General features: G+C 35.0%; 2 protein-coding genes across 6 annotated transcripts in view; one reads left to right on the forward strand and one right to left on the reverse strand.

Annotated features, from left to right (window-relative positions):
• LOC111507286 (uncharacterized) overlaps positions 1–26,687 on the forward strand; it is a 495,004-nt gene that overhangs the window by 306,438 nt on the left and 161,879 nt on the right. The gene's annotated exons all lie outside the window — the stretch shown is intronic.
• The window catches only part of LOC111510262 (uncharacterized), a 261,734-nt gene that overhangs the window by 52,136 nt on the left and 182,911 nt on the right, over positions 1–26,687 (reverse strand). For 3 of the 5 annotated variants that reach the window (XM_074180063.1, XM_074180062.1, XM_074180061.1), the window contains one exon: positions 17,903–18,088. In XM_074180063.1, the coding sequence (XP_074036164.1) occupies positions 17,903–18,088 (186 nt within the window). Of the gene's footprint in view, positions 1–17,902; positions 18,089–18,715; positions 18,802–24,928; positions 25,018–26,687 lie in introns of those variants that run through there. The other 2 variants (XM_074180064.1, XM_074180065.1) reach the window with 2 other exon arrangements.

Below are 26,687 nucleotides of genomic sequence, written 5' to 3' on the forward strand. Positions count from 1 at the left end.
CAACCGGCAGTGGGAATATCTTTACTCGATGACCATTTATTATGTTCAAGGTGTGTGTAGCGCAAAGTATTTTTGCTTTTATTCAACAATGAACATTGCTGAGATAGGTAATACATTATATTTCTACACTCGTTATTCAATATACACTGCTATCTACCTGTAGAGTTAATTGTGCAATGTGTAAATGTATGCCCCTATTCAATAACGAAAAACTACATAACCCCCAAGTCACCCCAAGGATTTGTTTGTAGGATTTGTTTCATAAATCCTTCTAATTTTCAAATGCTGCAAAGAACACTTGCGATTTTTTGCGTTTTGGGTGATACATAATTTCTTTCAGACACAACACTACGAATCACGGGGAGCAGGGGAGAAGAGAGGGTTAAGTTTTCCAAAAAAACTCGCCTAGACTACTTGCTGAAATTCATTCTTACTTCCGCTCGAATTAATAATGGGCTTTTGAAAATTTGAATTCATCGTCTATACGAGAAAATTTCGACCCTACTGTTGCTTCACTATGGAAACCTGTCAAAAAAATTATCTTATATATGCAGATGTGCTATATTTACTGAAGTGCACAATTATTCTTATCAAACTTAAATCTTGAGAAACCAAACGATGACATGTCAAAGCTAGAGTTATCAGATCGATCTGGATCATCATATTATAATACAAATGAAGAAGATAATTAGTTGTTAGATATTCATAATTTTTTTATTTTTATCTACCTGTGTTCAATTACGTTAATGTACATTGATTATTGAAAAATAAAATTAAAAAAAATCAAGTATCACAATCTATAATTTCGATAATTTCCTGAATGATTTAAAATCCATCTATTAGCAGGTTCACGCCACTTCGAGTCAATAATTAGATTTTTTGTATTATTTTTCCCGTATACTGGCACTTCAAACGTTAAATGTGGGAAAGTTTAAGATTTTAGCAACTAAATTTGATTTTTGAACACTGTACGCTCGCCAGTCGTGTCAAACAATTAATTAGATTTCTAATTATATTTTCCGGAATCTGGGACCCAAAGACTAAATATGGCCAAGTTTCAGAATTTTGTCCACCAAGATCGATCATAGTTTCCACTATGCGACGTTCCAATTGTCACTATTTTTTCATGAACATGACAGCAGCGGATACTTTTGGAACGAATAACCAAGATTTTGGTTAGTTTTGGACTACACCCCTAATGAACTTTGATACGAATAAAGATACATAGGAACCCTGGTGTTTACATATATTCGTTTTTTTCTACGGATGCTATACAATGTACCACTTCTCTCATCGATGACATACGTTCAAAACGAAAGATTTTTCACGCAGCGAGAAATATCCGCTATTACAGTGAGAAATAATTTCTCACTGTTATCACGATAACCCAAGTCAGTCATGAACTGTCACATGTCAGATTGATATAACACGTTCTCCATGTTGACAACGCTACGCAGACAATTCTCGTGCAATATCCAAGTAGCCCATTGTCGGCGTTTATACAACACTGCATAATTATTGCTGATTAGTGGAAAAACTGATTTTTTTCAACTTACCCAACGTTAATAGTTTTATTGTTGATTGTTATAATACAGGGCTTTTCATGATGAGCGTTAATTAGCCGTTTCTGGCAAACTATTCAACGGATCAACCTAAAAATTCCACAGTATGCATAGGTCAATATGACCTACACGCCTAAAATATTTTAGACGAAGCGGCGTTGTCGCTTCTACTATAAATTAGCGGCTTCTTTGATTTTCCAAATAGAACACTCCGTATATAATATCATTCTATGATTCATTATCACTTCGTCAACAAATTCATATACTATTTCCCTATACCTATCTATTACCGTTTGGAAGATATAAATTAATTTCGATATTTTTTTTGCCAAACATGAACTTTTATAAATGCTAAATGCTCTCTTGCACTAAAACGATCAAATTCGAAATGGAGTGAAGAGATACTATGAGGATCTTCACTCCGAGTCATATTTTCATTTGCCTCATACAGGGTCTTCAAAAAATGCAGATACTTTGATCTTGTGGGCTACTTCAATGGCTAGAGTTTCCAACCATTCCATATATATGTTGCTATTCATTTTTAATTGTTCTTCTTTATTAGTTCTTTCAGGGATTTCATATCATTTTATATAATATCAGACAATGGAAGTCCGAACTAATGAAATTCATCATGAAACATTGTCAATCACCTTCAAACAAGCGAAGAAACATTCTAGTATTATTCATATGACATTCTGGCAATTGATGATATTTAATGGATTCAATGTGTTTGAAATGCAAATTATTTTTGAATGACTTCTGTTGAAGTCAGAAAGAGAAGGTAAAGTCTTCGTTTCATATTAATTGATTGACTAATTGAACTTTCCAGTAGGTTGAATTATGCAGATACTTATCAGGATGAACTTTTCAGTTTGCCCTTAACTGCACTACAGCAGATTCTTTATTAACTCAGCTTTTATTTTTTCAGATTGTATACGGTTATGAACCTAAAATATAAATGTTTTTGAATCTGGGCAATAATTGTGCTGTAGCAGCAGCAGATGCTTTTGATAGTTTATTGTGAATTGCAAACTTCCAAAAATCAAAATGTGAACTGATTTCATGTCAAATAGATGTAGGTCATTATTTCGCTGTTATGGTAATGACCAACTGCATTCATCAAAACCATACCTACCAAAATTTTCATATATACAATGACAACAACAATGTGATTCTTTCTGGTCTAGTCCGAAAAAATGCTCCTTTGTCAAAGAAAAAAAGGTCCAGGAAGTGGGTACTATTGCATTGAGAAAAAGTGCCCTCTGTCACTGTTCAATTTTTAACTGTTTGACAAAATCTCGCATGTACATATTTTCAAAACAACCATTCTGATCAGATCTTGTTTAGTTTCCTCACTGATACACTATATTGGCAAAAGCCGTTTTTTCAACTCGGTGTTATACCGATGAATAAGAGAAGGCACTACAATGACATTAATATTTCAGAGTTTCTTGGATACTCTCAGTTGCACCCTCGCATTTGACTTCGTTAAATATTTTACTTCTACTATCTACGTACATTGAAATTTATCGGCAAAAAACAAAAGCAGTCGTTCTGAATTTATTTCTTAGGAAATTACATTTGGGTTTGAAAACGACAAATAAATTCAAAATTTTTCATTATACTATAAAATCGATTTTTTATGTATATCTGCAAAACGCGATATGAAACAGAATACTTGTATAAATGAATATACTGAGTTGATGTGCTTGGCATCTTGTTCGTCTGGGCAAAAATGAAATTTTTAAACTCACGAGTTTTTTTGTTGTTTTGGAAAGTTTAGTTAGTATTCGCAATTGGGTACGAATAGAGAAAATTTGAATGAAATGAATGTTTCATCGAAACTAAAAATAATTTCTATGAATCAACTCAAATTGACATTCGAAAAGCAGACATCTATAGTACAACACTCTTAGGAATCTTTCATTCGGGGAGCTCCACGTCGCTCGCTCCTATACTAGAGTGTTAATCACTCCTACCTACCGCCCATTCGCACCGAGATCCTTTTTAGCTCCTAGCTCCTTGAGGTCAGTCGTAGAATGGATCGCACGCGAGCTATTGCCATATACCTTCTCTACCGTCGACACAAACCTCGACGACAAAAACGTCAACGATCAAGTTGCAAAATCTACGTTGAGCACCTTGCAGACTTCTATCCAACTTTTTACGACTTCATTTCGGTCCTTATAATCCCAAAGAGCAGATCACTAATTAACAGCTCCACATGATCTACCGTGATGAATAGTGTGAAGCGTCAACAAGGAAGAGCCATGTTCACTCCTCGTGTGGAAGCTCCCACTCATCCTTTTGCATTTTGAGGAGGAGACGTGGCTCCCCAACTGGAGGTTCAGGAGACGTGAGAGCTCTCGTCTCCCGAGACGTGGCGGCTCCCGCTCTTCGTCTGAAAGCTATATTGGACTCGTTGAATTTTGGCGCATAGAGCCTTCTTTTCTCCCAGGAGCGAGAGACGTGAAGCTCCCCGTGTGAAAGGACGCTTAGAGTAAAATCAGAAGTATGATTGACGTTGAGTACACTGTTGTATTCTTTTGTGATTTTAGCAAGAGCGGTAGCCGCCACGTCTGGAGAGATGAGAGCTCTCACGGCTCCTGCACCTCAAGCCGTCTCCTCCTCAAAATGCAAAAGGAAGAGTGGAGGCTTCCACACGAGGAGTGATAACGGCCCTCCCTAGTTGTCGCTTCACACTAGTTATCATGGCAAATTACGATGTAAAGCTGTTAATTAGTGCTGTCTGCAACCGACCCGCTCTTTGGGTTAAAGTGTCGACATTTATAAGAACCTAAATGAAGTCTGCAAGGTGCGCAACGTAGATTTTGCAACTTTATCCATCCTATTCTTGATCGTTGACGTTTCTGTCGTCGAGGTTTGTGTTGATGGTAGGAAGGTATATGACAACAGCTCGCGTGTGATCCATTCTACGAGTGACCTCAAAGAACCAGAAACTAAAAAGGCTCCCGATGTGAAAGGGCGGTAAATAGGTGGGATGAACGCTCCCGTATAGCAGCGGGAGACGTGTAGCTCCCCGTGTGAAAGAGTCCTCATTCATCATCGAAAACGTATACACAGAGCATAACTGATATGGAAAACATATGTAAAGTTTGTTGTTGAGGGCACAAGTTCCAATCTCCAAATCTCTAATGCGTTTTCCAGCGCAGTTTCCGAGCGGTTTTTTATTTTTATGCCAATACCTGCATTTGAATGGAATAAGACAGTGTTTGCGATTTTCAACAGCGGCGATTTTGTACAGCCGACCGGTCGCTAGATTCCGAGTGACAATCAAAGGGCAAGGGCGACCAAGTAGGGGGACAACCCAGGTAAACGAATTGAACAATGATGGCTATTTTCGAGCGGTTTTTCAATCGTAATTCGATCATGGAAGTGAAAACTTCAATTCGTGGCGTAGAAATTCACCCTTGTTTGTGGGACAAAAGCGACTATGTACTACAAATATATATTTATTTCAACTATTTTCAAGTTTCCCATAAGATATGTGTCGGTCATGTCTTCCGCTAAAAGAAATATGTGATCAATGTAGTATTTTATGAACTTGAACTAACCTCAATGCAACAGTAAGCCTCCCTTCAATGCTGATGAGTAGTCTTCTGGTGCAATATTTCTGTAGCGAAGGTCGAACAATTGTAACATGTTCATCGAACGACTTTATGGACATTCGGTAATAGGTGAAAAACTCGTCTGCATATTCTCATATTTGTTTTGTATGAAACAGAAAATATCTTGTCCTGGTTCCTCTTTTGGTGGTACAGGTGCACGTCGTACCTCCTTGGACGGCGTCTTCCAGCACGATTGCCTTCTGCTTCCAAAGGGATACCACCATTTAATGGTGAAATATCGTGGAAAAACCGCTAGCAAATCGCGAAGTATGTCACCGGGCTAAGGTGGAAATTGAAAGAACAAAGGATTTGTCACTTATTATTTTGGATTTACCTATCCCCTACATTTTCTACTGGTTGAAGTTGGTGACATTCAAGCTGGTGTTATTGCTTTGTATGAGAAATGCTCATTTTTCATTAATTTATTCATTATCGCCTGATTAATATTACTCAGTGAGTAATTCTGTGATTCTGGTTCATTAAGTTTTGTTTTCACAGTTCATGATTCAGAAGTCACTTCGAAATAATGATATAGAATAATTTGTAGTTGATTTTTGTAAATGACTGAAGTTCATATAGTATTACTACTGCCTTATTAATTTCAATCTTGTTGGCATTGGGATCGAATTTTTTATCTGTTATTTGTTGCGGATTGCTGATTAACTTTTTCAAATCGTCAGGTGAAATCATAACGAACCCCCCTTCTCCACGGCAGATACACATTCGTCATCTGACGGCAGTTAACGGTTGCAGATTGTCTTTTTATTGGATCCCTGTCAATCACCCATGATATACTGGTTACAAAGAGTCTGAACAGTATTCCAACCTCATTTCCAAGACTCGTAAATACCCTTGGCAAGTCCTACAGATTTGATGGTAAATAGTAATTTATGGGATTATGTTTTCTGGTCGTAATTTAGCGGAAGTGGTGCTCACGAGGGAATATACGCTTTTTGCGCCGTGCCTTGAATTTTCAAGGGGGTTTTCGATCGATTTGAGTGGATATTCGACATAATTTTTTTTGTGTTCAGGGAGAAAAAAGTTATGACATACCATGACTCCATTGAAATCGAAGAGGTCCGTTATAAATTGAACAAAAGATGTACCCATGAATACGATATACTATTTCTGGTCAGCTTCATGATTCATAACTATAAATATTCATAATTTTATTTGAAAACTGAAACACAAATTAAAATTACATGATTCTGTTTTCTTTTTCTGCTGATGAATTTTTTCGTTTCATCTATCTACAACATCTTTTCATAATTTCGAGCGTCAAAATCATTTCATTATTTTACCTGTACAGTAGCGGTCAGTTACCTTGTAATTACCTAAGAAGAGGTAGGAAAGAACGGCTTAACTTTTGTCGAGTGGGTTTGACAACAAGAAAAATTATTTAACTCACACTGAAATTCCTAAAAGAACGTTCCCTGCAAGTGGCCGTCGACGGATATCTTTCGAATACTTTCACCGTCAACGCTGGTGTTCTCCAGGGATCCATATTATCTCCAACATTCTTTATTGTATATCAACGACTTATTGGAAAAAAACAAGAATCCAATATATTGCTTTGCTAATTACAGCACACTTGTCTCTTTGGATTTCAGAACATCGTCTATGGAGGCACATCTTCATCGGCAGCAGAAGGTTGCATATCTCAATGTGGATCTAGAATTGATTTCGATTCAATGCTACAAAAACCCAAGCATCGGTTTTCTCCAAGAAAATAAATGTCTTAGAATTGGATATAGTAATGTCAAGTCAGACAATGCCGCTTCCTGCTTCGATGAGTTTGTTGGGGGTTAAAATGGACACCAATATGTCTTGGCACAATCAATGGAATTGTAAAGACTGCTTCTCAAAATCTTGGAATACTGTTCCGAACTAGAAAACTGTACACACCTCAGCAACTTTTGATCCTTCATAAAGCTCAGATCAGACCTTCTTTGGAGTATTGTTCTCATGTATGGAGCTCTGCCCCCAAATATACCTTGGAGTTTCTGGATTCCATCTAGAAAAAAGCCACCCGCCTGATTGGAGACACGAACATCACGTGCAAGCTTGATAGCCTGGAACATCGAAGAAATGTTGGATATTCGTCTTTCTTCTATAGATACTATAGAAACACGGGAGGTATTCAAGTACCTTGGCACATTTGATTCCACCAAGAGCGGTACATATCAGAAATACGCGACGAAAGGTGGCTGCTCATCGTTTTGAGGTTCAACTCAGTACATCTCGAACTCCACTGTTTGAGAACTCTCTCATATGGATAACTGCGTTTAGTTGGACTCAACTTCCTGAGAACGTTTATCCAAATGTATATAATCTTCAGCGATTCAAATCCAATGTGAATCGCTAATTTGGCATAGGCACCGCTCTGAGAGCGCCTTGAGGGTTTTCCTGTAGTACTTTTGATTCGTCCTTGAAAAACTCTCTACGTTCAAGTTGATCAAAACAAGTGATAGTGTTTAGGTTTGCTCATATGGTATTTTTGTTCTTTCGACATCGTTGTTACGAAACAAATTTGGGTATTTGGGTTACAGTTTGTGCTGATACTTGAACAAAACATTCATGTTCCAATACCAGACAATGCTGTTTTCGACCTGCCAAAGGTCTCATCAGCGATTCTAGGTTGAACCACGAATGCATTGCCACCCTCATTTCATTTATCTTTGTCAATCCCATAGTTGACGCCTTTGAAAGGCGAGATGTCATCGACTTCACTTAATCAGGCTTGTTCCCTATGAATAGTTGAATCGAGTGAAGCATTCGTGGTTCAGCCTAGCATCACTGACCTTTAACGAGCCGAAACAACACTGTCTGGTAGTGAATCATCAATGTTTTGAATAAACTCTATCAGATCTGAAATACCCGTATGATTTGTTTATGGGCTCTAGTTTCAACTAGTTTCGTCTATTTTCATCAGACCGATTTGGGGAGCCTGCTTCATGTTGGATATTCTCTGTATGGCTTGTCTTTCAGTTTCAGGCATAACGACATTATCGGTTCGCCACAGATTTGTTCCTAAAGGACATTTGAGTCCAACAACGGCTTCAACTACTGATTAGAAAGATTTATAGCCATTGGGATTGTTAAGAAATCTATTCTCATTTTTCTGGTTATGCTTTTCTTGATTTATATTATTCATGAACTGCGTTTGTTACAAGCATTGAAAAATGTCATAGAATTTTCGGTACTGTGATTTTTGCGATACTGCAACAGGCGACAGCTTGCTCGAAACCTTTGTTGAACCATGATTTGTCGTTAGAAAATCGTTCACGTTATTTGGCACTGAAACATGCGAATCGAAATCCAACATTTCACATTTAGCAATGAAATATGTACCATAATGACATATTTTAAGGAATGTAAATGGTATTTTATCGATTGAATCAAATTGAAAAAGTTTTTCAAAAGGAATGTCTCCTGGAAATGTTCTACTTTCAATCAATTTTTTTATATTTTCGTTTTTTGTAATTTTTGTTATATGATTTATTCTTTAATTATCATAGAGGAAAGGAAATTTCATATTATTGGGTTGTTTTAAAAGTTTTGTCCGTTTCATTATCATGTGTTTTTGTACCTTCACATCTCAATAAATATGCATTCTACTGTGTCACTGTATATCCTAATCGATAGGGAATTTTGTAATCTATACATTGATGACGTTAATTTTTTTCAAATTTCAATTCTAATTGGCATCGTTAAGAAGCTGGGTTTATTTGGCCGAGTGTGAATAGGTGTGAGCCACAATAAACCTTTGCGGGTTGCGGCGGAGGGGAATAGACCCACTCACTTTGAACCTAACCTAGCCATAAAGACCCGAGCAATTGAATTTGTAGCAATGCTTGGATTCGTTCACGAGAGAAAAAGCTTTGGATGGAAATGAAAAACCGACGTGATTGAAATGCAAGAAAACGAGAAAATGCACAAAATCTCTATCAATCCACAAGTATCCCCATATTTTAGTAATTGAAAATATTCTCTCCAACGGAAAGATTTAGAGTCAAATTGAATGATGTCGAATTTCCTCTAAAAGAATTGGATATGGACAATTTTGCAGCATAAAATGTGGCTACTTGTCTTATAAACTATATGCACTTTCAAATCACAGTGGGACTACTTAAAGAGGGCATTATACAGAATACTGTAGACACCCGTATACTGGCACGTGGCACAAATACAACGATTCACACGTGTCACCAATTTCACCAAAATCGCTTGTCAGTGGAGAAGCATACGTCCTCTTTCATGAAAAGGAGGGAACAAAATCGCACCTTTGAGATAACTGAGGGAAAGTTTCTTTGTGCAATTATCACTTATTTTTTGTTAAGTTCAAATGTTAAATTGAATTTGACGAAACAAAAATTTTGAATTTTCAACAAGAAAAAAAAAAAAGAACAAAATCATAAAACAACACTCTAAAGTAAAAGGAAATTCTCAACAGAAAATTAGTTCGTTCTAGAAGCTGTCGTTCTATAGATATGTATCAACGTCAGATGTATATTCTCGAAAAAGTTTCACATTCATTTTCATACTAGATTTCCGTAAAGTCTACCAAAGTGAATTATTCAAAGCACAAATGAAACTACTCACCCGTTTCCAGGTTATGTTCAAATATTAACGCATCGGGCTATTTATATGTGAAGGGCAACCTTCAAGTAGAAGTAGTACAAAAACCAGTCTGGTGAATTTAATGAATATTTCGTGTCATTGCGCAAAGTACTGAAACGTAACAGAAATAATAAAATAAGTTGAAAGGAAGGGATGTTGCAAACAGAATTATTTGAGTGGTAACTTTTCGAATTCAATTTAAGTGGGTGGCTTTTGAAACATAATACAGGGTGTTTCAAATACGATCCTCACCATTGGGATCTCGGAAACTATGAAAGATACGAAGATGGTCAAATTAGTATAAAGTTGCGCATTTTCCTGACTAGCAATATGCTGTTGAGAAAGTCTGAAATTACGAGTATATCCGGAGATATCCGAAAATAAATTGCACTTCCTCATTACCACTTTTTTCTTGCTACATAATGGTGTTTTCAGATTTTCTATCCGACGTTTCGTCTTCCGGCCACCATCATCAACTTTATTTTTTCTTATAGGTGCTATATTGGATTCTTTCTGTTTTGAATAGAAGCAGATTTTTCCTTTTCAATGATGTCTCATAAGTTATCATTCTTTTTGAAAAATTGGAGATATTGATAAAAATTACATCTTGTCATAATAGACTTTGACTTTGATGTTTTTAAATTTGACTTCCAATCTGTTACACTCAATGACATTTTGCTATTGTACAAGTCATTGATTTTTTACGATAGAAACAGTGTTAGGATATCAAAAATGAATGTATTTAAACTTGTATCCCGACAGACGACAACCACATCGAACTATGTTGAAGTTATTGGATCAAAATATCACCAAGTTTGGTTCATTTGAAAAGCCGAGAAAAAATACGGAGACAGAATGGACCAGGAAACTAAAGAAAATTTGATAAATGAGATATGTATGAGGTAAGTTAGACATTGTGTCCTTTTCAATGAAAATTAACCCGGGGAAATCTACACGTCAAATTTCCTCTGTAATGAATACTTGTCATACACGTGCTTGAAGCGGTTTAAATTATTACCAAATACACATATCTCAAAAATCGCATCCAGGTGATCCAGAAAGGCGATTAGAATTTTGTAATTGGTTGATAAGAAGACCTGATTTTCCTGTTTTCCTGGAAAATGGGGAATTGTGGGATATTCAACCGAAATAACGAACGCATTTGGAGCATAAACAACCCCAGGCAGTTCCGAGAAATTCGTCCTCAAGTGCGAATTAGTATTAACATATGGGCAGAAATTTACAAAGATAAAATTATGGATCCTCATTTATCTGACGTAATTCTGAATGTAGAAACCTGTCACCAGTTTTAATGTCGATTTTCGAAGACTATTTGGATGATCTACTTTTGGCTAACTATAACAAAATCTGATTTCAACATGATGATGCTCCACCGCACACTACCAGACAAGTATCTAATTACCTGACTGGAAGGTTTGGTGATGGATGGATGGGAAATAATGGGCCAGTGAGTTGGCCAGCAAGGTCTCCAGACTTGAGTGTTATGGATACATTTTTATGGGATGCACTGGTTTATGGTCAGAGGGAATATCAAAATATTGAGGACCTTCAACACAGCATTGTTAGAGAGTTTGGAAGATTGAGGAGAAGAAAAATTAATCATGCAATGAATAATTTTCGAAGAAGAGCTCAGTTGTGTTATCATGAACAAGTCCAGTAGTTTGAGCTTTTGCTATGATTTACTTTAGTCTTCATATTTCAGTTAATTATGGTTATTTGTTCAAGGTCCTATTTTCATTGGAAAGAACACAATGTCTAATTCACCTCATACACACCTCATTTATCAAATTTTGATTGTTGATTTTGTCTCCATATTTTTTCATTGGCTTTTCAAACGAACCAAACTCGGTGAGATTTTGATCCAATAACTTGAACATAGTTCGATATAGTTGTCGTCTTTCGGAATTCAAGTTTAACTACATTTCCGATGTCCTAATACTGTTTCTATCGTATTTGTGAAAAATTTGTATCATATTTCTTTTTTCATCATTCCTGAAAGCCATTTTTCACCAAAAATTCAATGACTTGTACAATAACAAAATATAATTTAGGGTAACGGATTGAAAGTCAAATTAAGAAACATCAAAGTCAAAGCCTATTATGATAAGAAAAATTTTTTTTCAATATCTAATATTTTTCTAAAAAGAATGATAATTTATGATACATCATTGAAAAGGTAAAATCTGGTTCAATTCAGAACAGAAAGAATCCAATGTAGTGCCCTGACTAAGATAAAATAAGGTTGACGATGGTGACCGGAAGTCGAAACGTCGGATCGCAAATCTGAAAACACCATTATGTAGCAGGGAAACATTGGAAATATAAAAATGCAATTTATTTTCGAATCCTTCATAAAATAGATTTCTGTTTTTTCTAGATATCTCTGGATATAATCGTAAATTCTGAACTTTCTCAACGGCATATTGTTAGTCAGGTGAATGCACAACTTAGCTCCAATTTAACCATCTTCGTATCTCTCATAGTTTCCGATATCCCAATGGTGATCGAATTTTAAACACCCTATATATTATCATTTCCTATAACAGAGTTACTGTTTTTTATCTACTGTGTCTGCATAATTTCGTATCAAGAAGTAATTTAATGGAATTGAAAGTAGAATCAAAACATTAAAAAAATATTCCTGAAGTTGTCTTCTTGAAATTAGACAATTTTCTGCAAATGAAAGTATGTGCACAACTATCAAACCAGTTTAGAAATATGTAAAATATGTATCTACCTATCTACCCATAGACAACTCAAAACAAAAATGCATGGGTTTGTTAGGCCACCGAATTTATTTCCACGCGCACAGTTTTCGTTTTGCGAACTTTTCGAGATATTAATTTCAATTGTATGGTGTAGAGGGCAATCATAATGAGCATAAAATGGGTATATGATTTCATAATGTACTGAAAACTAAAAAATAATTCGGAAGGTCTTGGTAGCAGTCATCACAACACTCTCCTCATCAATATACGGTATTGATCAAATAAAAAGTAATGAAATTGTTGGACGTAGTATTTACATATTTACTCAGGTTACGCTACGCTCAACGATTTTATTATTTTTTATCTGATCAATATCGAAGATTGATGAGGAGAGTGGTGACATGACTGCTACCTAGGACCTTCCAAATTAGTTTATAGTTTTCAGTACAGTATAAGTACATCATTATCTTTTTTTTTTTTCAGTAAAAGCGCCTACCATACTTATTTTTTACTTATTTCATTGACAATTTGAATTCGTAGATTGTAAACATACTAATTATTCAAAACTTCCATTTTTTATTTTTACATATCTGTGTTTTTTTAAGGACAAAACACAAACACTAGAGGAAAATCCTTAAGGAGCTCTCAGAGCCATGCCTGTGCGAAAGTAGCCATTCATATTGGATTCGAATCGCTGAAGATTAAATCCATTTGGAAAAACTTTCTCAAAAAATTTATTCCTCATAAACGGAGTTCTCCAGATGAAAGAGTCCTCAAACAGTGAAGTTTAAGGTGTACTGAGTTGAACCTTAAAACGATGAGCAGCCACATCCGGTCACGAATTTCTGATACGTATCGCTCTTGGAGGAATCAAATGTGCCAAGTCAGTTGAACACTTCCCGAGAAAGTATCTATAGAAGAGAGACAAATCTCCAACCTTTCTTCGATGTTCCAGACTATCAAGGTTGCACGTGATGTTCGTGTCTTCAATCAGACGGATGACTCTTTTCTGGATGAAATCCAGCAACTCCAAGGTATGTTTGGGGGCAGAGCTTTATACATGAGAACAATACTCCAAAGAAGGACTGATCTGAGCCTTATAAAGTATTAAAAGTTGCTGAGGTGTGTACAGTTTTCTAGTTCGGAACAATGTTCCAAGCTTTTGAGAAGCAGCTTTTGCTATTCCAGAGACATGATTATGTCGAAACATATTGGTGTCCATTTCAACCCCCAACAAACTTATCGAAGCAGAAAGCGGAACTGTCTCACCTGACATCATTATATCCAGTTCAGGGACATTTTTCTTCTTGCAGAAAACCGATGCCTGGGTTTTTGCGGCATTGAATTGAACCTGGTTACTTTCACCACAATTCGAAATCACTTCTAGATCCTCATTGATATATGCAACCTCCTACTGCCGATGAAGATGTGCCTCCGTAGCCGATGTCCTGGAATTCAAATAGAATGACGAGACAAGTGTGCTGTCGTCAGCAAAGCAATATATTGGATTCTTGGTTTTTTCTAATAAGTCGTTGATATACAGAAAAAAGGGGGTTGGAGACAATGTGGAAAACCCCTTTCTTGTAATATAAGTTGAAAAGTCTGCAAAATACTGGTGCGAATTCATTTGCGAATTCGACGTTGTCGAAAAGTAATTTCCGGCATTGTGAATTCTACTGTGAGAATAGTGAGTGGTGCCTTTCCCAGAAAATCGAATGTATAGTGGGGCGCAAATTGTTCAGCTAGTAGTAACCAATGTTTGCCGTTGGAATGTCGTTTAATGAAAAAGGAATATTTGCATCCATAGATGATAGAATCACTTCCGTAAGTTTTGAAGCACAACAAAAGACGTCAAAGCCAAAGGTTGAACAACCAAAATTAATTTCGCCAATTTTCAAGATGAAATGAAGCTTTGTGTGCCTCCTCTCTCATATAACACTCAACGTACCCGACACCTATTGTTATAACAAATTCCGCAATAAAGTAGTCGAGAAAATCAAGATTTGGGTTAGGGAATAAAAGGGTTGTCAATTTTTTTTTAACATCACATCTGAAGATCCCAAATAACACATTTAACGTAACTAAATGTGTTATTTGTGATCTTCAGATGGAAATGAAATACAGTGTGTCAATTTTAAAAGTAACAATGGGCTATATCTCACGAACGAAAGCTGATATCGAAAAATGCTTGAAACAGTTTCTAGGATGGTGAGGGGGAACTGAAGTGACATGGAAGAGAACTCACCCCCATCAAACCCCTAGGCCCCACCCACCAAAACACAAAAAGTTTAAATTGCAAACCCCTACTTGTGATACATCATTGAAATGGAATATTTAATGAGGTTTTTGTTGAACTGCAAATTTATCAAAAATGTCAATTAAGTAAATGTTCAAAGTGGGTTCCGTTGTTTTGTAAACAACAATACATCCTATTTTCAAGTTCAGCACCAACTTTGGCAAATGTTCTTCTAGTAATGGCGCGACATGCTTGCATAATTCTTTCTCACAATTATTGTGGAATTGGCCGCGGTGGCAGTGAGTCCGACTCACGATCGGAAGACCGTGGGTTCGATTCCTGCCTCGATCAGATATTTTTCTCGAGAGAATTTATCTGGTTGAAGCTAGGATGACTCTGCAACCGTGTTAGGAATCACACGTTAAAAGGTAAGACCTCGTTAGTCCTTAGCTCGCACAAGTTTATCAACTCCTGAGAAAACAGATTTTAAACAGATTTTTTTAATTCCCCAAGTGACGCAAGTTGAGTTTTATGAATAACTGACTTGAGGTGACCCCACAGAAAAAAGTCAGGTGGCGCCAAGTCTCCTTCCAATCCATTTGTTCGGATAATTAATATCCAAACAGTGCCTACCTGGAGCTGCATAGTGAGAAGGTGCTCCATCTTGTTAGAAATGCAGCAAATCTTCGTCTACAGCTAGGTTGCCTTGGTCGTCCCTTTGGTTCTCTAATTCATGCACAATTAAAGGTTCGATGGTGTTTTCCAGCATATCGAGATAAATATCGCCACTTAAATTGCCTGGTATGAACAATGGACCAATTATAGCATCGCCTAATATTCTTGCCCAAACATTCAGTTTTTCAGGATATTGAGTGTGACCTTCTCTGAATCGATCGGGTTCGCATCACTTCAGTACCGACAGTTTTGTTCATTTACATTATCATTCAGCATAAAAGTTCATTCATCACTGAAACAAATATTTTTCAACATTCTCGGTTCAATGCGAATTCTTCCAGTCATGAGTTCACAAAACTCAATTCGTCGGTCTAGATCATCATTGCCTCGTTCTTGGAGAATTTGTGTTTTGTTAGGGGGGAAACTTATGTAATTCAACACCTTTCTAACCGACTCATGTGAAAGTCCTGTCACTGCAAATACTTGACGTGTTGATGCAGTAGGCTCCATTGCAAAATTCCATTCCTTTTTTATTTTGCACTAATCCCGTTTCTCTAAACTGTTCAAATAAATCGCGGGCGAACATGTGACTTACATTTTTGTCGGATGCCTTTCATGAAATATTTGAGCTGTTTTTTCATATTTGCGGAAGCAAATATGAAAATTATCTCCACGCGCTTAGGTATACTGTAAACCATCGTGACAACTACAGCTGAATGACAGTACAGATCGTACAAATGGTGAAAACTAATGACATTTAACAGTCTCAAACAAACCAAAAATTATTGACTTTGGCAGAACCAAAAAAAAAACAGATCTCCAAACTTGATTTGCAAAAACGGCAAATTGAGTTTTTATTTAACAAAAAAAGTATCGACGGACACTTTTCATTTGAAATAATAGTCCGGGAGGTGGCATTACGAATAAAAAAGTCATAGTAAGCTGGCTGATATCAAAGTGCAGACTTTGACAATAGGCTGTATTATTGTTCACAAACCAATGGAAACCACTTTGAACATTCACTTAATTAACATTTTCAATAAATTTGTAGTTCAACAGAAACCTCATTAAATATTCCATTCAAGCCAAAGTTTCACAATTATTGATTCACCCTGTACAATTATCATTTATACCATTGGATAGCATTTTTCATAGTCTTTTCAATGATGTATCACAAGTAGGGGTTTGCAGTTTAAACTTTTTGAGTTTTGGTGGGTGGGGCCTAGGGGGTTGATGGGGGTGAGTTCTCTTTCATGTCACTTCAGTTCCCTCTTACTATTCTAGAAACAATTTCAAGCATTTTTCGATATCAGCTTTCGTTCGTGTGATATAGCCCATTGTAAGTTTTAAAATTGACACACTGTATATTCCAGATCAATCTTATATAACAGGTGAGACCAGGAATCTTAAAATTCATATTATTTCAATCCTATTAATTAAAATGTACCTATAAATAAACTTGTTTTGATGAGAATATAAATATTATCCAACCTCACATTACTGATGAGCCTTTTTCCTGAGAATAGTACAGCGAATGTGTCACAAGAGGCAGCACTAGTAGTAGGGACAAACAAACTATTCAGATGTAAAACAGTGTTATTAATGTAATATTAATTTATTATTTAAAAATATAAATCTGATATAAAAAAGTATTTTGAGCTAGTATAATGCCAACAAAGCATTGCTGTTTTGCGAATTGTACGTCGGATGATCGATATCCGGAAGAAAACGTGTTTTTATACCATTTATAAAACCTCATATTGATGAGGTTAGATGTAAGAAATGGATACATGCTTCGAGGAGAGTGGATTTAACAGTGCAAAAAATAAATAAATATTCATATGTATGCTCTAAACATACATAGTTAATTACCATTGATTAGAATGAGATATAACCTCAATCGTTCATTGAATAATATTCATTCATTATATTTAATTAAATTTATTTCATTACCATGATTCATATTCCACTCGGAAATGAGTCTGAAATTCATAATTATTTTTAATTTTATTTATTACAGTTTGAATCTACCGCTACTCTTTTACTAGAGTCTGTATACTAACCTGTCTATTAATTCACTTTTTTTCCAGTTACTTTCAAATTATGGCATGCAAGCCAACGTTTTAATGTTACAACATTGTTATCCTTCACAGTTGCAAATTTTAGTTTTGCTCCAGGAACATCTTCTTGTGTTAAAAACTTTCTTTTTTAATTGTACTTTACCATATGTTTCTATTGTTTGTCCCTACCCAACTAACAGCGCTGCTAGTGAGTGATTTTTCGTACTTCAGGAAAAAGGTTCATTGAGTTGCAATGAATCGTACGTTATTGGAATAAAAGAATGTTATGTATTTTTTGTAGTATTGAAATAAACAAACTGTGGAAAGGGAATTGAAAATCGAACAAATCACCACAAAATAGATGTACCAAATTAATAATTTAGGTACTCACTCTATTTTTCCATTATTAGTTATTGGCAGCAATCGCTGTAACGTCATGTTTGTTGCCTCGTATTCGCCTTCTACTCTCAAATCGCCTATTTTGAATGTAACATCTAGACATAACATCTTCAAATCGACAGCCATGGTAACTATCCGGAAGTCAGGTATCCATGGAAATTTGAGATTACTCAATTCTCTAGAACAAAAATTCAATTGTGGTTTTACTGTGCGAGCTAGAGTAAATCATTCATAGTATTTTAAAAGGGAAAATGACATGATCAATTTACTCCGCCAATTCATTGAAAAATTACCAATTGAGGTGAATTATCGAATGAACTCTTAATATTTGATGAATTTCAAGATTGAGTAAACCATTGGAAAATATTTTTTCTCACTCACAAAATCCGTGAAACTCTCTTTTTTCCGAACATTCTACTAACCAAGCAATATGAATTACTGAAAAATAATTTAGTTCCTTTATTTTTCGCCCTGTGAAAATTCCCCGACTACTGAAATTTATAATGATTTCTTCAGAAAATTTCTTGAATTTTCTCACCTATAATTTTGAATAAGGTTGTTATTTTCAGATTATCTGAAGTTTCAAGAAGTCTATTGTCGTTTACAGTTCTAAGAAATTTCAATCAGCTTTCCTCTGTTATACATATGACCGAGTATCAATAGTTTTTTAGTTTGACTGGATAAAAGTTACAACAAATTTCTAAAATTTCACCACACATGATTGTGACTCTGTATTACAGAAGACTTGCGTGCACAAAGAGCCCACATTCTTCGAATGGTCAACAATTGTGTATTCCTTACTTACAGTTAGTTTGACCAGATGACTCACAATACCAAAATTCAAAATCACTTCGACTGTCGCATTGATTTTGTAGAAATGTCAGATAATTTTCAACGTTCAAATTCCCTTCAAAGACAAACGAACATTGAAGTAGATATTTAAACATTCCACACCATATATTCAATTCCTCGTATTGTAGGGCAAGATCCTAGGGCCCTCAGACGTTTCTTATTTCCTCAGAAATAAAATGTATAGAATAACGTATAGACCAGGGTCGATAATTTTTCAAACCAAAAAATAACAGTAGGATGAAACCCATTAGAAAAGGGGGAATATGATGATCTGAGTTCGGGAAGTGGAAGTGGGTGAGTAAAATGGTTTTTCTCGATATCCGCCAAAATTACAAGTCCTATGGAAAAATGTTAAATGGCAAAGTTTTTTATTTTCTTAATTTTTTTCACACATAAACTCAAAATTTATGTGAAAAATTTGTTTTTCTACGAAATTTGGTGGAAACTTACCTTTTTATGTCCCAAATACACTGTGATTTATTTGATTCGAAATATTTATTTTTTCACCTCATTTTGACCCAATATCAAAAAGCACCGAAATTTTCAATCGAAAATTCTCCCGTCGAAATATCAGCTCTTTTCAAAAAGTCGGTTTGCTTTTTGTTCGTTGAAATTCCTACTTTCTGAAGTTGTAAAAAAATGTATATATTTCTATAATAAATGTTCTCAGAAAATGCAAAAAATCGAGAAAAAAAAACTCGAATTTTGATTTTTTTTTTATCATTATATACAATTTCATCAGAAAAATGTGATTGCTGCAATTTTAGTCAGTTGAAAAGTTTATTCATTTAATTCTAATAACATTCATTTCATAGACAATCTCATTAAATAATAATGTAAATCGTACTGTTGAATTCAGATACTTCATTCTGATTACGTTATCAATTATAATATTTTCAAAAACGTCAATCTTGTTATTTATAAATACCTTATCTTAAATTTTAATCACTTATCCATTAGTTTTTGTATCATGGATGGCATTTCTTCGTCGTTAGATTCGACAAACGTTTCCAATTCTAGTTGATTTACGAAATCTTCAAAACCAGCACCTTCTTCATCTCCAATATTATTTCCAGTCTGCATTGGTTCTTCATCCACAATTTCATCTGAATCATTAACTTCCTCGTAGTTTTTTCTTCCATATTGGAGCAATTTTCAGAACCATGGCAATTTGAGCATGAATTTGTGCATTTTAAACCATGTTTTCGACAGCCACATTTAAAACTGTCACATCCAGTTCCACAGCTGCAGAAAATAGTTTTGAGCAATACTTCCGGAATCAATTCCTTTTATGTAAATTTGGACATAATGCCACGTTGATGTTGCTTCCAGCCTCAATCTGTTGTCAATTCGTTACCCAACCAAGTTTGAAGCTGATAATATGCCCTGTAACAATATTGTTCTGCTGCTCCATCTGTGGATGGGTGGTTTGCCGAAATGAAAGATGATTTAATTTTTGCCAATTTATATTTTTGAAATCTTAATTCATTCAGTGTTATTTTTACATTTACAAATTGATTTGATTCTCTGAATGAAATACTCTGAAAGAATTCCGATTTTCAATTGTGGAATATCATTGACTTAAGGTCGATGATGGTCACTATCTTGCACTGATGAGTGGCTAATAAGCCCGAAACCGGTCTGCAAGTGTGCCCGTTCCATAATTGAAGGTCGACTCTTTCAGTTGTATTGCCAATTGCATATGCAGGACATTTTCTGTGAAGATTCCTGCACTGACGCCTGTCTGATATAATCCAACGCCCTTCGTGGTATTAGCCAGGGGAGTAGTTGTTTTCTGATAGGCGTCAGTCCATTAAACCTACTGTGTAGGTATATAGAGACTGGCTTGAACGTTTGAAGTTCCATTTGCTTTAGATTTGTTTATTGCCAGTCTTCAAGCATAGCCCATTGACTAATAAGAAAGTTTTTATTCCTTATTTAGAGGAATCGGGCAAATTACGGATGTGCAGTTGGTTAGTTCCTCGTCCACTAGATGGAGTGACATTTTTGATGTTCGCTCCAACTTAGGAAGAGGAATGAAATACTCTGAAAGAATTCCGATTTTCAATTGTGGAATATCATTGACTTAAGGTCGATGATGGTCACTATCTTGCACTGATGAGTGGCTAATAAGCCCGAAACCGGTCTGCAAGTGTGCCCGTTCCATAATTGAAGGTCGACTCTTTCAGTTGTATTGCCAATTGCATATGCAGGACATTTTCTGTGAAGATTCCTGCACTGACGCCTGTCTGATATAATCCAACGCCCTTCGTGGTATTAGCCAGGGGAGTAGTTGTTTTCTGATTGGCGTCAGTCCATTAAACCTACTGTGTAGGTATATAGAGACTGGCTTGAACGTTTGAAGTTCCATTTGCTTTAGATTTGTTTATTGTCAGTCTTCAAGCATAGCCCATTGACTAATAAGAAAGTTTTTATTCCTTATTTAGAGGAATCGGGCAAATTACGGATGTGCAGTTGGTTAGTTCCTCGTCCACTAGATGGAGTGACATTTTTGATGTTCGCTCCAACTTAGGAAGAGGAATGAAATACTCTGAAAGAATTCCGATTTTCAATTGTGGAATATCATTGACTTAAGGTCGATGATGGTCACTATCTTGCACTGATGAGTGGCTAATAAGCCCGAAACCGGTCTGCAAGTGTGCCCGTTCCATAATTGAAGGTCGACTCTTTCAGTTGTATTGCCAATTGCATATGCAGGACATTTTCTATGAAGATTCCTGCACTGACGCCTGTCTGATATAATCCAACGCCCTTCGTGGTATTAGCCAGGGGAGTAGTTGTTTTCTGATAGGCGTCAGTCCATTAAACCTACTGTGTAGGTATATAGAGACTGGCTTGAACGTTTGAAGTTCCATTTGCTTTAGATTTGTTTATTGCCAGTCTTCAAGCATAGCCCATTGACTAATAAGAAAAAAAAATGATTTGATTCTTATTCATTTGCATCTTTCTTATAAAAAACATTGTCCAAATTTGACCAATTTTTAGTGTCTACTAATGAATTAACAATACTTTTCTTTCCTTTTTCGGCAAATCCAGATATTGTATCTCAACCGGAAAAAGAATGCAGCTATGATATACTTTTCAATGGGCTAAAACTTTCCGTAGGTTACCCAGGTATATAAATTATTTTCAAACAGCAATAAATAGGCATCAACAGCCTTCTTGAAATATTGTAGATGTATTCAACGAAAGTCATTTTTTGTGAAGGAAAAAATCAGTTTTTTTATCGACCTTTTTTTTGGTAATTGTTACCTTCCACAATCTGAAAAAATATAAAAATTATAATAAAGAACTTTATACAAGTGTAGAAGGGCAAACTTTTTAGTTTACCCCGATAAGTTACTGCGTAAAAATCAAAGTATTTTTCACAAAGAAAAATCTTCTATTTATCAGTAACTTGTCGTATTTAACAATTTTGCCTATCAAAAAAATTATTAAGAAATAATACTTATCTTTTAAGTTTCGGAGGCCAAAATCTGCCTCCGTCTTCAGAAATGGATAAAAATTCGAATATATACGCAGTTATTCCTTTTTTGAGAGCTTATTTCTTTACTTCTCAGACAGATGTCAAAGAAGTTTTGAAATATGAAATTATGTCAATGTTATTGATTGACAACTGAAACATTCGATGTAATACAAGGTACTCTCCGATATCAGTTTGTTGCCATTTCGCCACTATCCAAAGTTTTCTTCAAGATGGGTAGCCAATTACGGTCTATTTCTAAGGAGCTATTCGAGATACAGTTCTCTCCAGACATGAGAATATACGCTGATTCTTTTAGCTTACATCTCTTAGAATGAGGCTCATTGGTAATCTTTCTTGTCCTATTCCATTCCACCCGATGTTCACCGTCTGATTTTAAAATGTGTTCTGATAATTTTGATCCTGTCAATTGTCTATTTTATATATAATCTTGATGTTCATTCTCACGTACTTTCAATGGTCTTGAGGTTTCACCAATGTAACTTTTACCACAAGAACAAGGTATTTTATAAATACAATTTTTTGTTTTTGCTTCAGTGTTGTTGGGTTTTGTATGTGAGAGTATAGATCTCAGTGTATTTTTTGTTTTGAAACTAGTTCTAACATCATATCTATTTCCAATTCGTCTTATTTTTTCAGATAGTCTTGGAATCTAAGGTATAACATTAGTTGTAAAAGATGTCGTTGGATGTTGAGTCGGTAATTGTTTAGTTGGATGTTGTTGAATTTGTGAAGCTGTTTGTATGTTCGTTTGGTTTTTAATTGACTCTTTATTTTCTATTGAATTTATCGTTGAATTTATGAAAGAATCTGGATAAGCGATATCTTTCAAAACAGATTTAATTATTGATATTTCTTTATTGAGATTTTCAGTTGAATTGCATATCATTTTAGCTCTTTTGTAAAGGCAATTTATTATACCTTTTTCAACACTCGCATGATGATTTGATGTATAGTGGAGATATCTATTCGTATGTGTTTTCTTCCGATAAACATTTGTATCAAATTGATCTGATGACTTCTCCAACATTACATCAAGGAAAGGGAGTCGACCATTTTGTTCAATCTCTATTGTGAATTTTATTGTCGGCTCCCGCTCGTTGATATAATTCAAAAAAGTATTCAGGTCATCGTTGTTTCTATTCCAAATAGCAAAAATATCGTCAACGTATCTCCACCAAACTTTGGTACCATTCTGATAAGTTTCAACAAAAGATTCTTCAAAATACTCCATTATAATTTTTATATTTTTTCAGATTGTGGAAGGTAACAATTACCCAAAAAAAGGTCGATAAAAAAATTTTAGATGTCTTATTAAATAATAACTTTATTAACTTTTTCGTTTGTTAATTATAGTAGTATATTTCGATTTGAAATTTTTTGTTTATCAATGTAACATGGAATAATACGTTATTTGAGTAGTTTGCATTTTCTGAGAACATTCACTATAGTAACAGACTTTTTGAAAAAAGCTGATATTTTGACGCGAGAATTTTCGATTGAAAATTAGGGTGCTTTTTTGATATTGAATCAAAATAAGGTGGAAAAAATAAATATTTCGAATGAAATAAATTACAGTGTATTTGGGACATAAAAAGGTAATGTTTCACCAATATTCGTAGAATTATTTTCAAAGATGAAAATAAAATTTCAAAAATTTGGTTATTTGAATTTTTCACATAAATTTTGAGGTTATGTGGAAAAATTGTAGATACATAAGTTATAGATCTTTTCATTACCTACAATTTTGTCATTCAAAGTTTTTCCATAAGACTTTTAGTTTTGCCGAACATCGAGATAAACCCCTTTTTACCCTTATAAACTCACCACCTTCCACTTACCGAACTCAGATCGCCCGTAATTCCTTTTTCCTTCCATTCATCATCATATTCACCTCATTTCCTAGTGGGTTTCACTCTACTATTTTTTTTTTCAATTTTTATCATTTCTGAAGGCTTCAGCCCTCTAGTAGTGTTAGTACATAGTATTATTGTATGCATCTTCATCTTGTATGTATCTTCCGAAATAACCAAATATTCCCTTTTCTTTTATGAAAGTCCGATTTAAAAAAAAACCAAATCAGTTTCAAAACAGGGTGAAAGTGAAAGCTATAAATTACGAACTCACAAATGTATAACAGGTATAATTTACCCTCCAGAAAAGAAAACATATCAAACGAAATTAATTCCAAATAAAAAATCCATCAGTAGTTAAATGAAAAGATAACAATCCGATGTTTTTCTGGGAACAGGTATCATCGAAAGAGAGCGTGTTTTTTCAATATATACTGAAAAGTTCGACGAGGTAGACTGAAGAAGTTTTTCATTCTAGAGAAACATATAAAAGAGGATTAAGACACAAGAGAAAAAATACAATTTCATTTCGATCATTTGCTTTAGTAATCAAATTTGAAACTCTTTGATCTTGACGCATCGATTGATGATCAGTTAGAAACAAGTCTTTGCACGGGGAGGGGGAGGTGTATGGTTACGTCACTCATCCGAAACATGAAAAATTCAGTTATATTCAAGAAACACTCCATTGTGGTATTTTCACCTGAACAGTTTCAAAAAAACGCAACATGTGTTTCGCTATACAATAGCGTCTTCAGGCGCCTAAAAAGTCGAAACTTGTGCTAGCTGGGTAATAACGAGGTCTTACCTCTCAACGTGCGATTCCTAGCATGGGTTAGACGACATGTAGTGAAAATCGATCGTCTGGCCTCACGACTTGTATCGGCTACCTCCCATCAAACATCAGAGAAATGAGAAAAATATGGCCCGCAAACAACATATTTGTCATAAACCTGCTGAACAGATAGGTTTCCGTGAAAAGAGGGTTTTATTCCATCAATCCTAGGTTGGTAAATGTCCGGCTCGTTTTTAGGAGAGCGGTCGGTTTCTTTGACTATTTGTGTCGGTGCAGTTTTTACCACAACACTTTCTTCGGGATTTTAATCGTGTTTCATTTCAATTCCACTTAATGATTAACTCAACACATGAACTGGATCCTAGGCAGCAAATATTCAGGGAGATGAAATAAATAAACTAGATTCAACGGAACTTCAAACCAAATCACATGTTGAACTGTTAAACATGCTCCATCAAATGTGTCACAATTTCTGGCAACTGACCGATTGACCTGTCATCTAAATAGCACTCAAGGAAACAAAATATAGGTATAGCAGCGTCTGGTTTAACAATCTAAATTTTTATTGCTGTTATCTGTGCTTAAATCCAATTTCTATGGTTGGAACTGAGTGACATTTAGATTGACAGTAGTTTGAATGATTTTCATTATGGAACTATCACTTTTTTGAATTGTCATTGTAACGAAACAGAGATGTTTCCGTATTGGGTAAATTTTCGTTTTGTGGACACCCGGCGATTTTGAAAAAATGTTTGACTATATTACGTATTCTGATGCGTAGATTACGAATCCGAAAGAAAAAAGCGGCGCTCTCCCTTATTTAAAAAGTTACGATCCTTCAAAGTTCAGAAAAAGGCAACTTTTCAGCCTTCTTTTTCACCAAATAAACTATTTAAAAATACAAACATTTATTCACTAGGTCACCTTTACACCATATTCCTCCTTCTTTAATACTTTTCACTTCAATAATCAACATTTTTCTTATAAAAATGTTAAAAAATGTACGGAGCTGCTTTTTGGTTACATAGGTATCACTATATTTTACTTTTTTAAGGTTAATGATATGGTTGGTACGACTGATGCAGTCAATAATCCTAAAGTGATTCGAATGTTTTTTTTTGCCTTCATTCTTAAGCTCGTGAATTGGTTTTTGGCACTTTTTTTAAAATTACAACAAATGTACTGAGCTTTTTTCTTCGGTATTTTCATAATCTATACCATAAAGTGTCATAATTTAATTTGCACTTTTCATTGCAATTAGTACAACGTATTGTTGCTGCAAACACTCCTACTTGAACCAAATATAGAATTAAATTATTTCTAACTTCCACTAAATTATGAATTTCGTTCAAATTCATTTTGTATTTTTCTCTCACGTCGAACTAAAAATTCAAATCTACGAATTTAAAATAGTAAGTGACGACAAATACCAACCGCTTTTTTCTGAAATGTCACTAGTATCTAACCTACAAATTTAAGAGTGTCACCAGAAGAAGCATTCGTTTTTAAATTAAGTTTTTTATAAGAAAAATGTTGATTATTGAAGTGAAAAGTGTCAAAGAATGAGGAATAAGGTGTAAAGGTGACCTAGTGAATAAATGCTTGTGTTTTTGAATAGTTTATTTGGTGAAAAAGAAGGCTGAAAAGTTGCCCTTTTCTGAACTTCAAAGGGCCGTAACTTTTTAAATAAGGAAGAGCACCACTTTTTTCTTTCGGATTCGTAATCTTCGCATCAAAATACGTAAGTACAGTCAAAAAATTTTTCAAAATC

The sequence above is a fragment of the Leptinotarsa decemlineata genome, unplaced genomic scaffold (assembly GCF_025532065.1).
Source record: "Leptinotarsa decemlineata unplaced genomic scaffold, Ldec_3_MD MMD2_tig00026282_RagTag_RagTag, whole genome shotgun sequence".
NCBI lineage: Eukaryota > Metazoa > Arthropoda > Insecta > Coleoptera > Chrysomelidae > Leptinotarsa > Leptinotarsa decemlineata.